The 13609-nt window shown below is 36.2% G+C and overlaps 1 protein-coding gene across 2 annotated transcripts in view; it reads left to right on the top strand.

Annotated features, from left to right (window-relative positions):
• Positions 1-13609, top strand: part of LOC107664101 (serine/arginine repetitive matrix protein 3) — a 70025-nt gene that overhangs the window by 40560 nt on the left and 15856 nt on the right. For both annotated transcript variants that reach the window (XM_016454671.1, XM_016454593.1), the window contains exons 3-10: positions 3597-3698; positions 6282-6410; positions 6907-6984; positions 7447-7515; positions 9916-9951; positions 10559-10609; positions 11620-11727; positions 13087-13267. In XM_016454671.1, the coding sequence (XP_016310157.1) occupies positions 3597-3698; positions 6282-6410; positions 6907-6984; positions 7447-7515; positions 9916-9951; positions 10559-10609; positions 11620-11727; positions 13087-13267 (754 nt within the window). The remainder of the gene's footprint in view (positions 1-3596; positions 3699-6281; positions 6411-6906; positions 6985-7446; positions 7516-9915; positions 9952-10558; positions 10610-11619; positions 11728-13086; positions 13268-13609) is intronic.

Genomic DNA, 13609 nt, shown 5'->3' with positions numbered 1-13609 from the left:
TGTGTGTGTGTGTGTGTGTGTGTGTGTGTGTGTTTGTGTGTTACAGTTGTTCTTTCCAAACATGGCTAGAGCCCCCTGCAGGTCATGTTGGCATGAGAGCACATGTACTTCCTTCCGCTTATTTTTAATAAATAGAAAGTGAAATAGCAAGCAATGTGCAATGCTGAATAGCTGTATGCTATATATTTAATTCACTGAGTGGCATCAGTTGTCATCTCAATTACACACTATACACAGTTTGTTTTCAGAATAACTTTATTACCGCTTACATACATTTTCAAAACTTTGCCTCTTTTTTTCAAAACTTTACACACAAATCCAAGAATTGTACACACAAAATGCAAAATGCCTTACATCTCTTGCAAAATGAAGCACTGCATTCAAAATATCACAAACACATCTCAAAAGCATTTGCAAACACCTTTGCCATAATATTAATTCCTGTTGGATGTTTGTGTGTTACATAGAGAATTGTGTGTTGTGTTTTGCAAAAAGTTTTTTATGAAATTGGAAACAAGTCAAAGGCTGAGAATTAGTGTATGGTTTTGCAGATTTGGTGTGTGCTTCTGCTGTTTGAGTGTCAACTTTCAGAAATGTTGTGACAAGTAAAGATTTTGTGTGTTTAAAAAGTTGAAAAAAAAAAACTGTAAAAGAAATTAAAAGGTTTATCCATCAAGTAATTTTTATTCATTTTATTTTATTAATCATTAAATTGATCAAGAGTGCACAGCAAAGACATTCATAATGTTACAAAAGATTTCTATTTCAAATAAATGCTGTTCTGAATCCTGAAAAATAAAATATCACAGTTTGCACAAACACATGCAGCACAACTGTTTTCAACAATGATAAACTTTCGAATGATAGTGTATGAATGTTTAAGCCCAATAAAATAATTAGTCACACATGAGATATTAAAAATTATAGTTGATTTGAGAGTTGGGAGCATGTCAGATGCAATGGATACAGCATCTGTATTAATGGTACATTTGTTCAAATTATTGTTATTTTTTGTAAATTTAAAATAAAACTAAATTGCATGGACAAAATACCATATTATTGTACAACTAAAACAGAATATATGATGATTCAATTTACAGCACCTTCACAAGTTGAATAGAAAAAAAGCAAAAATACACCCGATGTTATTCATCATCGTGTAGTGTAGATGTAAACTGATTTGAACACACCTGAGGTCATAATGACCACTTCCAGACTCATAAACACAAACTTCCCAGGAGGACATGAACGCACCAGAAATGTCTTTTAAGTCAGTAAAATTCCTAAAGGAAAATGTAGGAAAAAAAAGTTTGAAGTGAATTCTAAAAATGTTTAAATCATCAGTGATCATGAGCTCATTATAAAGACAAAAAAACAGAAAAATGTGTGTGCTTCTGTGTGTTCTACCCGCTGTCCTCTGCTCATATTGCACAAGAAAAAACACAGAAATTAATTTTTATCTTGTGTGTGCGCGTGCGCGCACATATGTAGGAATGGATTTGATAAAGCAGCATTATCTCCAGCCCCTCCAGCACAAGCTTTTATAGCAGGAAGGTTTGGCTTCTTCACAAACCGCTGTGTGCAGCTGCTCTGGGCAGAGGCTGATAAAACCTGCTGTTGTGATGCCATACATTACCAGCTGAATTGAATGCACAATGGTTGCCCCTGGTTACACCAGTTTACTTTAACCAGACAGCAGGTGCAGGTTTCATGTACCACTGTGTTAAGACTCTTTCACATGACTTACATCAACACACCTCGACACACACATCATGTGCTGCTTCGACCTGTGTGTGAAAACCTGCTCTGTTCCAAAACCTAGTGATCTGCCCTGCTGTCTGCTGCCTGCATAGTGAGCATGCTGACTGAAATGGAGCAGTGCACATCATTGTGAAATGCACAAGATTTGACTCGCAGTTGAATTTAGTGGTAGCATGTTGGTAAGCTGCTGTAATGCATAAAAATGCACAGCACACACGAATATTGGGGAAAATAGTCATTATTTAAACTACATTTACACTACCGGTCAAATAATTTTTAATGTTTTTGAAAGAAGTCTCTTCTGTTCATCAAAGCTGCATTTATTTGATCAAAAATACAGTAAAAACAGTAAAATTGTGAAATAAGTATTACAATTTTAATGAACTGTTTTTCCATTTGAATATCTGTTAAAATGTAATTTATTTCTGTGATGCGCAGCTGAATTTTCAGCATCATTAGTCCAGTCTTCAGTGTCACATGATCTTCAGAAAGCATTCTAATATACAGATTTGCTGCTCAAGAAACATTTCTGATTATTATCAATGTTGAAAACAGTTGTGCTTTTGTGGAAACCATGATACATTACCATTTAAAAGTTTGGGATTTAAAAAAAAAAGAAATTAATACTTTTATTCAGCAAGGCCACTTTAACTTGATAGAAAATGACAGTAAAGACATTTATAATGTTACAAAAGATTTCTGTTTCAGTAAATGCTGTTCTTTTGAACTCTATTCATCAAAGATTCCTGAAAAAAAATCACAGTTTCCACAAAAATATTATGCAGCAAAAAACTGTTCTTAACATTGAAGACTGATTTCTGAAGGATCATGTGACGCTGAAGACTGGAGTAATGATGCTGAAAATTCAGCTTTGATCACAAATCATTAAAATATATTTAATTAGAAAACAATTATTAGAAATTGTGTCGCACCATCCAGTGGCTGGCCCACACAGACTTTTGTTGCTGCTCTACATGCCAAGGGCATAATGGGTAGTACGTAAGTAAGTATTAGAAATTGTAGTAATTTCACAATATTGCCATTTTATCAAATTAATGCATTGAACAAAAGAGACTTAATTATTTCAAATTTTTGACTTGTACTGTAATTATTGCAATGCTTTTTGTTATTTATAGATTGATTTATTCTGATAAATGACATTTCTCACATATTTCACTTCATATATTTGATAGATGTGATGCCTCAACATGTTGTGTACATAGGCAACCGGTTTGGAACAGGATTTCAGTTCCATCTCTTTTTGCACAGTATGGGTTCAAATGTTATCAAGCGCACACTGTTGTCTGTGTGCTGACTGTCAAATCTGCAAGATTTCTGCATGGTGACATTGAGTGAATATAAAGAGTGTTTCTCCAATCCGGCGCCCCCTGCAGGCTGTGCTCCTCTGAAATCACATTACAGCCAAACTGTGTGGCATGACAGTCTCTCTCTCTCTCTCTCACACACACACACACACACACTAATCTTGTTTCCTGATAGATGCGCTCTGGAGAAAACGAGAATGGCCCGTTTAATATCCAAACCCGAATGTTTCCATGCTGCATTTATTCACACATTTTTAGCACATCTCTGAAAGACTAGACTTTTACACTCTCTGAAGAAATTGTAAGTGGTGACCCGTGCAACAGTTTTTCTGGGTGGTTGCTGGCAGGGTTAATTATGGTTGCTTGGCTCCCTCCATCAATGTTTGCTGGGATTTTTTCACCTGTTTTATCATCCAGTGAGTGAAAATCACTCCAGACCTGAAAGATTCCTTAAACCGTGTTTTATTGAGGAGATTGTTGTCATTTGACCGCTTTCATTTATGTTTGCAGATATTCCGAAGAAGAAATCCGGCAGAAGGTTGGAACGTTTCGGCAGATGCTGATGGAGAAGGAGGGCGTGATAACTCGAGAAGGCTTGCACCCACGTCCACCGTGAGTCAATCACACATGATGTTTGTCAGACAGTAAAACCGCTCTGATCTTATTTTCCACATGTAATTGAATATAGCGTGTGTTTCCTGTAGAGACAGTATCAGATAGCGTTTGTGTGTGACATTGTATTCCTGTGATTAATGATAACACTGACCAGCACTGATAGAAACCATCCATAACACACATCTCAGTGCCAGTGAATAGATAGGGAATGTTTAATAGATAAATGTACATTAAATACAATTACTAGAACTAGAAACACTTTAATTCATGTAACTCGCTGGAAAACCATTTAGCTAAATAATGCAATGCAAAAATGCTGCACAGGGATTGAAATGAATCATTTCTCTTTCTGGTTCATTTACATGAACTGTCTGAACAAACTGATTCACTAAAATGAATCTCTATTTGTGCATTCTCTATTTTTTAGCTACCGATGAGCAGAAGCACTAGTGCATCAAAATGAAGTGCAATTGATGAACATTAAAGGCTTTAGCTATATAGGGGATTTTATAATCTAATGTTGTCATGGAGGATAATGGGAAATGTAGCTTTGTTGCCTATAGCATAAAGACAAGCCATAACGTTGGCTTACATGAAGTCATGTTGAAATAGGTTCATAAATAAGATGTCATGTTTTGCCGCATATAGGCTGAATCTGTTTTGTTTCAGCAGGTACACATACAAACTTTCTTATAGCTTGTGGGTGCAGGTCCTTTATCAGGCGCAGATGAAGGAGAGGATTTAATACTCTCTGCAGATCATAAATGACCCTGCGTTAATGCCGTAGCACAGCCCAGAGGAAACCTCAGCGACCGTACATCACCTCCTTCACCAGAGACCAATCTAATAAAAAAGCCTTTTCATCTTAAACCTAACCTCCTGTTCTGGCCATTCTGCACTCAAGAACTCAGAGCCTGAGCCATTATAGCTCCAGCAACACAACATTTCTGCTATATCTTACAAATCTTCTGTTCTAGCAGAGGACCCTTATGTTGTCATTTAACCCTTCCGTTCTGTCACAAAACCCTTGTATTGTCATTTAACCCTTCTGTTTTATCACAGGACCCTTATGTTTTGATTTAACCCTTCTGTTCCTTCATAAGACCCTTACAGTACAGTATGTTGTATTTTAACCCTTCTGTTCCATAACAGAACACTTATGTTGTCATTTAACCCTTGTTCCAACATAGGACCCTTACAGTATTTTGTCATTGAACCTTTCTGTTTTGTCACATAACCCTGAAGGGGGTCGCACACCGGACGAGAAGCGCAGCGCCGCGCCACGTTTTTAAAATTCGAACGCATTGTTTTCTATGAGAGTACGCACACTGGCGGTGCCATTCGGCGTCTCTCTGCAGCGCCCAGCTACGACTCAGGACGCTGTTCAAATTACTACTGCGCCACAGAGCGCCATCTGCATAGTTTTATATTAAATAACATCATATTTGTCTCAAATCGTTGTTAATACATTATACCAAGATACCACTTCTTCAAAATACTACATACATTAGTTTTACAGCTTGAATAAAATGTAAACATATAGAATTAAATGTATAATAAACGTAGTCCTTTTAATCTTTTATTTTTTACATACGCAAAACATAGTTGCCTAGACAACAGATACAACAAAACAATAACAGACTTATCATAACACAGATTCTTTTCATTGATTAACGTTCAAAACTCAGCTATTATCAATTAAAATAATATATTTAAAATAATAATAAATGAAGTTTAAACCCACCCATCTTGCAGCTCAGAACTTGATTCGAAATTGAGCTCGCGCGTATAGAATGTGCGCGTCCGGTGTGCGATACCTCGAGTTGTCCTAGACGGGGCGCTGCGCTTCTCGTCCGGTGTGCGACCCCCTTTAGATTGTCATTTAACCCTTCTGTTTCATCACAGGTTGTTTATGTTGTCCTTTAACTCTTCTGTTTCATCACAGAACCCTTATGTTGTCATATAACCCTTCTTTTAAATCATAGAACTGTTAGGCTGTTAATAAAAAGCACTTTTGCAGAAGCAGGATGGTGACATTTATCACTGTGATGAAGAAGCTGATCATTACAGTTTTAGATGAGATCGCCTTTAGTAGTGGAATGCTAATTTATTTAATCAAGACACATGTTAGGAAGGATAATGAGGATAAGTTAAGGCTTTATAAAAAGTGAGTTTGACAGAAAAATAGATCTGTTAGTACCTTGCCAGGAATTCTGTGAAGTTTCTCATTATCAGCTCACATCGTATAATCACCTTTATTCTGTTTCAAATAAATAATTGTTTCTTTTTTTATTTAGAAGTTAGTGGTATGGGAAGATAAATAGATGTTGACTTAACCCGGAGAAAAATGTTTTTGCTCACAGGTTGCTCTTTCATAGACCAACTTTGTCTCAGATGTTTTGTTTTTTTTTGTAAATCCCTTATAAAAAATAAAAATGAGCCAAGAGGTGACAAACATTAGAGTATAGAGTAAAATGAAGACTTTCAAATCTGAGCACAGACATTGAGTCAGAATAGCTCATTACTGCATTTTAGACCAGCGCAGGTCTGACCTTTGACCTTTACCTCCTGTATGCACAGGGTTAGGCTGCTTCCTCACGGGGATGAAGATCACGTGGGAAATGCTGCGTACGTCGAGGGCTATGAGGAAGACTATGATTGGGATGGAGAATATTACGAGCAAGATTCAGCTGCCTACGATGACTGCAGGTAAAAAGCTGAGAAAGGAGCTCTGAGCTCAACACCTACACGCTGAGAGAAACTGAAAATAAATGAATGAATAAAATAAATGCAATTAAGAAAATGATTTAAATTTACATAACTTTACTTAATAAATACTACTGAAAACATCTCCTTTATGCAGTTTAATGCAAAATAACTCACATTATAATCACTGAAGCTCAATCCAGTGGTTGCCGCTGTATGCAAACATACAGGAGACACAGGACACAGGAAAAACAACTGCAAGCCAGGTGCTTTCATTCTGAAAAACAACAACAAGACGCTAGCTGATGATGAGAAAAATAATGCAAAGCCAAAATATAAATAACTTTACTTTTCAAAAAGTATTAACAATGTAACAGAATGGATTACTTATATTAAGTATAACATAATGTAAAACGCTAATAACTTTCCCCAAAAATATATACTGTATGTATATCCAACACTGCATTTGTTTTACTCCATTTCTGGTCTTCTATTCTAGATCCAAGAGGAAATCCAGCAGTTCACCTTCTCCTCGGCCAAAAAAGAGGAAAAAGAAGAAGGCAAGAAGACACAGTCGGTCAGTTTGCTTTCTGTGATTTAATGCAATGCAGTGTCATGTACTGAAAAGTCAGCCAATGTATACTGTGCATAGTTTGCAAATGTTCTGTATGCAATGCATAGAATACTTAAATAACCTAAGACACCGGCCAAACGAGCAATATACAACAGAAACCCTGTGTCCAACAATGCAGTGAGCTAAAAATGAACCTTTAATTGCCAGTGTGATCTCTCACATTGAGTTTTTTTAGCCAAAAATCGAAATTTAATATTTAGAGGTTTGTTCAGATTACACAAATTCTAAGTATAAGCAGTAGTACTAGTAATTCTAACTTAAACAGAGAAACAAAAAGTTTGAGAGTGAAAAGGGTCAAGAGGAACATTTACATATAATACAGTGAAAAAATGGAAGAAAATGATGGTATGTGCTTGTGTGATATTTCATCCTGCAGTATTGTTGTTGTGTTTGTGTGACCCACAGAGCTGACAGCCCGTTTCCAACCCGCAGAGACAAGAGGAAGAAAAGCGGAAAGAAACACAAGAGAGACAGGTGTGTGTGTGTGTGTGTGTGTGTGTGGTTATTCATTCACACAGGTGTACATCATTCACCGATCAATTAACACTGATCTCCCTGCCAATATTCATTAGATTATACTGTATACTGCAGTATGCAAACTTTCAGTATTCATACCACACAAATACCAATATGACCTACTACATTAGTCAAAGTGTGCATTATGCACAAAACACACTACGTGAGATACTGTATCCTACAATGCAATGCACTAAATCTAACACAAATATACTGACCATAATATTATTAACCACTATTTTAAATATGTTTTATCACTTTATTATATCTTCTTGACCTTTTATTTGCTTAGATTGCCTTCGATCGGTTTTATGTTTATACACAAAATTGGATTAAAAATGCAAAATAACCTTTGCATTTTAGATGAAATTGAACATGCAGCATAGAGAAATGTTGCAGTGTTGCACATTGTTTTACGTACTTCTTTATATAGTAGGTATTAAACAGTATACTTTAGGTGGCACTTTGTATTCTGAACATATAGTCTCAGAGTCTAATTTTAATCTTTGACAAAATAGAAACGGCTCTTTGAAGAGTAGCTCGGGCAGATTTAAACTGTTCTTGTTCATATTTTATTATCAGCGTTTGTGTTTTGACCAGAAGCATCAAGGATTAGAGCAAACTCAACTCAGTGTCCAAAAATAGCACCAGACATGAACAAGAAAATCCTGCTTTACACAGACCTTTCTGCATTCATCAAATATTCATGATATTATGTCAGAAATATCTGCAGTGTTTGGTGGTTTTTATAAAAAATAAAGCTTGTCTAAATATTGATAACCGGACGTGTCAGCATTTTAGATGCTTCGGTTTCTGTCTGTCTTTCTATTATTATACTTAGTGTGTATATCTGTGTATCACTATACAGGTTTCTTCTGAGTTTCCTCTTGTCATGACCTCTACTCTATTAAAATTCATAAGGCGGTTTTTCACACAGCAGTCTATTTTGAACATGCTATATGATTCTCTGTATAGTGGTCTTGATATAGAGTTAGCAATGCGCTAGCAATACCAAGGTCATGTATTCAATTGCCAGAGAACTCATGCTGATAGATCATTTTTATTCATCTCACGTTACCCTGACGGCTTTATTACAGCTTTCTTCTCTCATGCCGTTTTTCATATATCAAGAAAACATGACAGGACTGACAGATGCTTGGGTGCTTGTGTATCTGTTTGTGTCAGATGTATATAATAGCGAAAACACTACAGAAATATGGTGGATCCTTGTGTAGATGTCTTATCACAGCAGCTTCAATGCTGTCAGACTGTGTGTGAGGGGAAAAAGTGTGAAAGAGAGTTTAGAAAGTCAAGTATTTCTCCTTTCAGTATAAATTGAGCAAAGACGTTTAAAGGTGAAAATGTGGTATATGTGGTCTTATTCTGTGTTGTTAAATCACCCAAAAAATCCGCAAAAGACCCAAAATCTTCCAACTAAGGCAAAAGTCGGTAAGACAGATGTATTTTAACCATTGTCTTTAACACAGCATAAAAATATATGGATATTTAAATCACATTTAAAAATGAATGTCAGTGCATTATATATAAAATATCATTTAAATGCCACATCATCTTTTCTTTTCACTAATGCCACTTTTCTTCATTATTTTTGCTCAGTGTCTTTTAATCAGCTGGTATTTGTTTGATTTGTTGTGGATGTCTGAAGTCAGTTATCCTTGATTTATTAATGGGCAACAACACAAGATCTATGTTTTATCGTAACTTATTTTTGTCAAGGATTTTGTTTGAAAAGCATGATTGTGCATCTCTCTTAACTCTTTCCCTGCCAGCAGTTTTATTCTAGCTTCATGCATTCTTTTTTATCAACACTTGAATGTGGGTAAGTTTAATTAAAAAGCAACATTTTGAACAAAAAAATGCTTTACTACATTTAAATAGTGCGTCCGGTTCTTCACCGTCCTATACCACTTTCTGGATCAACATTTCATTTGGTAATGTTAGGCAGTTTTGATTTATATGCTGTTTAATGTTTGATGATTGTGTCATTTTACAAATGCATCTACTTACATATGCAGTAATTAGTTTCTGCTTCTTCTTCACCTGTGTTTTGATCCAGAGATTCAGTACTCTTTCAGAAGATGTGTAATAGCAGCTTCTACCATATAACAGTGAAAACACAGAAAGCTGGAAACTTCCATCAATGGCGGGGAAAGAGTTAACAATAAATGGCTTTTATATTCCAGTATCTAATGCATGACATTCAGACATTTAAGTCTGACTTCAGTGTCCAAATACTGAATGCTGAAGCCCTTAAACTACAAAATCTACTCATATAAACAGCATCAGTTCTCTGATAGTCATAATCTGATATCTAACCCAACATTTCCTCTGTGCCAGGTCCACATCTGGCTCAAGGAGGAAGAGGAGACACAGGTAAACACTGAGCTAACCTAAGATCCTTTAGATTTTATGGTTTGGGAACTGTGCTGGATTAGTTTTGATTTAGTTTTCAGCCCCAGTTCATTTTGCTTGTATGTGTTGTTTAGGGGTGGATAAATAAAAAACCAATGATACCGCAGTAGTAGACTGGCCTAGAAAACACTCGTTCAATAGCAGTCTCTTTGAATAGTTGTACAAACAAAACTGAAGAAAATAGCATAAACATAATAAGTAGTGATCATTTCACAGACATCACTCAGAAAACAAGGCAGAATATGCAGTTCTGCTTATAGACGTCTACACTCAAAAAAAAAAAAAAGGCACACCTTTGTACTTTATTTACCCCAAAAGAGTGCATATTAGTACTTTAAAAGTACATGTTAGTACCTAAATGGTGCTTTATAGTACCTTTTGAAAAGGTAGGTGTTCAACTTTTGTACCTTTTTTTCTGAGATGTTAGTGTCTTGAACAAAACTGAGTATCAGAATTGTGCACTGAAGTGGTAACATAATTCTGTTTTGATTTTAAGTCTTTAATGCTCCACACATAAGCTCTAAATTCAATTCTTATTTAGTTATATGTGTTTGTTTTCTCCTTTCAGATCTGGGAGCCCCAAAAACAAACACAAAGACAAGAACAAACAGAAGAAGAGGTGAGGGACGTTTATTCTGCTGTTTGCTTTTCTAAAAATTCTCAATGTTCAGAATTATGCTTTCATGCATCATAATGCCTCAGCCTGACAAAGAAAATCCATTGCACTGATTACAGAGTTTAATGATTTAATTATATTAATGTTCTAAGCAATCAGAGTTGTGATTTTTCACTTGGGATAGTAAGCAAGCACACAGCAACCATCTAGAATACCTTAGCAATTACCTATCACTGACAACCACTTGAAACATTTTAAAAACTACATAGCGACACCCTGGCAACCACCCTCAACACCCTAGTAAACATCTAGAATGCCACAATAACCACTTAGCCATTCAACTACATAGAACATTTTAGCAACCACATATCAACACCTTGGCAACCACCCACAAGAAACCACCTAAAACACCCTAGTAACCACCTAGCAATATCTTGAGAACCACTCAAAACTTTTTAGCGACTGCATATCAACACCCCAGAAACCGCCCACAGCACCCTATTAACCACCTTGCAATGCACTGATAACCAGTCAAAACATTTTAGCAACTGCATAGCAACACCCTGGCAACTGCCCCCAACACTCTAATAACCATTTAAAACTCCCTAGCAATGCCTTGACAACACTCAGAACATTTTAGCAACCACATAGCAACACCCTTGCAAACAACCTACAACACCACAGTGGCCATCTAAAGCACCAGAGTAACCACCTAGTAATTCACTGTAAACCAGCTGACACATTTTAGCAAATGCATAGCAACATGCTGGCAACCAACCAAAACACCATAGAAACCACGTAGCAATGCACTGACAACCACTCAGAACATTTTAGCAAACACATAGCAACAACCTAGCAACCACCCACTACACCCAACACTCATACTCACATGTCAGTGTAGGCCGAATGCATGGATTGTTTATGAAAGGATTGATGACACAGACTGTGAGGTGTATGATGAAGCGGTGTGGGTGGAGTGTGTGTGGTGTGACGTGTGTTTGTGTGTCCCGCAGGTGTTCAGTGGAGTCTCCCAGCAGGAGTTCTCAGCACAGAGGCAGCTGCTGTAGTTCCCGCAGCGGATCCGTCTCCTCCACCGCCAGCGTCTCCAAATCACCCAGCAGGTGCGTCTTATATTCGGCCTCTTATCTCCATTTCACAGGCCCTCCGACAAACCTCCTCTAACAAACATTTACTATGGTGAACATAGTTTCTGCCAAAATACCATGGTTACTACAATAAGACTGTGGTAATGTGGTATTAGTCACCACTGTCATCACAGAAAGGGAATGGATCACAATGACAGAAAGACAGAAAAGCTTCTTACACTCTTTGAAGGAGATCCATAGTCTTTTATTATGACTTTACTGCACTAACTATGGCATGGTTAAACTGTGTAAGGACTTGCGCTACATTACGCTGCATTTATTTGATAAAAAATACAAGAATATTGTGAAATAATATTACAGTTTAAAATAACTGTTTTCTATGGGAACATATTTTAAAATATAATTTATTCCAGTGATCAAAGCTGAATTTTACTCCAGTCTTCAGTGTCACATGATCCTTCAGAAACAATTCTAATATTTTTTGAATGCTCAAAAAAACGTAAATTATTATCAGTGTTGAAAACAGTGCTGCTTCGGTTTTTTTTTTTTTTTTTTTTAAACCATGATTCATTTTATTTTTCAGGATTCTTTGATGAATAGAAAGCTCAGAACAACAGCATTTAAAAAAAACATAGATATATTTTGTAACATTATAAATGTCTTCACTATCAATTTGTGCTTGCTAAATAAAAGTATTCATTTCTTTTTTTAAAAATGGAAATATCAGGGAATTTCAAAAATGTGATTTCCAGAATCATTTTTTTCCCTCCTGCAGTCCATATCAATTTTTTAAGTAATTTTTTTTAGTATTAGAGCATCTGCAATATCTGTAAATTCAGTTTTAAAAATCTGCATTGGTCAATTTCAAATTGATCCCAATTGATCAAATTTTAAACTTTTAAACAACCTGCAGTATGATAAGCAACAAAATTAAAAATAGCATTTCATGTCAAAACAGTTGCCAATCCTTGGACTATATAGTTTATTATACGTGGTGCACAACAAATACACTGCAAAAATTTTAATTTTTTATTTTATACTTAAAACAAGAAAAATATCGGCTAGTGGGGTCAGAAAAATCTACTTCATTCAAAGGGAAAACAAGTTTTGCTTTTCTTACTCCATTGATAGACATTTGTTATTATTTAAAGCATGAAGCCACTTAATTTTAATGAATCTTTCACAAAATAATACTTTATATCTTATGTCATTTTGCTTCTCAAATAAATGTGTCTTCATTTAAGAATGATATTTTACTGAAAAATAGTAAGACAAAAATACTGAATAAGAAAATGATTTTCAGCAGTGCGCTGCCATTGTATTTGTGAGCGGAGCACTAAACTCGATCCTTTACAATCTGACCTCTCAAACCAGATCAAGTGCAAAGTGCAGGAATGACAGGCACAAGCAGGAAGGAAGTCACTCCAGCCACAGCCCACCGCCGTCCCCCAGCGCTGACCAGCCAATCACGTGGCAGAATGGGAACCACAGCATCCGTGTACGCAATGGCAAAGATTCAGGAGCCAATCACACGGAGGGGAATAAAGGGAACGATGTATGTAGTCTCCTTTACTTTACCTTCATCTGTTCTCTGCCGTTTACACTAATAATCCCTCAAACACTCTCTCACACACACACACACACACGCCAACTGATTAAGTCGTATCTGTGTGAGCTGACTCTATATCTCTTTTCCCTCTTTGGCTCCATTTTGTGAGTTTTTCTGTTCTCAAGCCATTTATGTGCTTGTTGGGAAGGGTTTTTGTTTTGTCGAGACAGATGTCCATTATTTTCTTTCTGTAATAATGTCATGCTTTATTTCACACACAAGCCATTTTTCTTATAGTGGAAACTAAAATACAACCAATTGTTGAGCATGTGGGATTTCATGGAAGCA

This window comes from Sinocyclocheilus anshuiensis, unplaced genomic scaffold (genome assembly GCF_001515605.1).
Source record: "Sinocyclocheilus anshuiensis isolate Anshui unplaced genomic scaffold, SAMN03320099.WGS_v1.1 scaffold245, whole genome shotgun sequence".
Lineage (NCBI taxonomy): Eukaryota > Metazoa > Chordata > Actinopteri > Cypriniformes > Cyprinidae > Sinocyclocheilus > Sinocyclocheilus anshuiensis.
The sequence above is the reverse complement of the archived record's forward strand: the minus strand, read 5'-3'. Positions and strand labels throughout refer to the sequence as shown.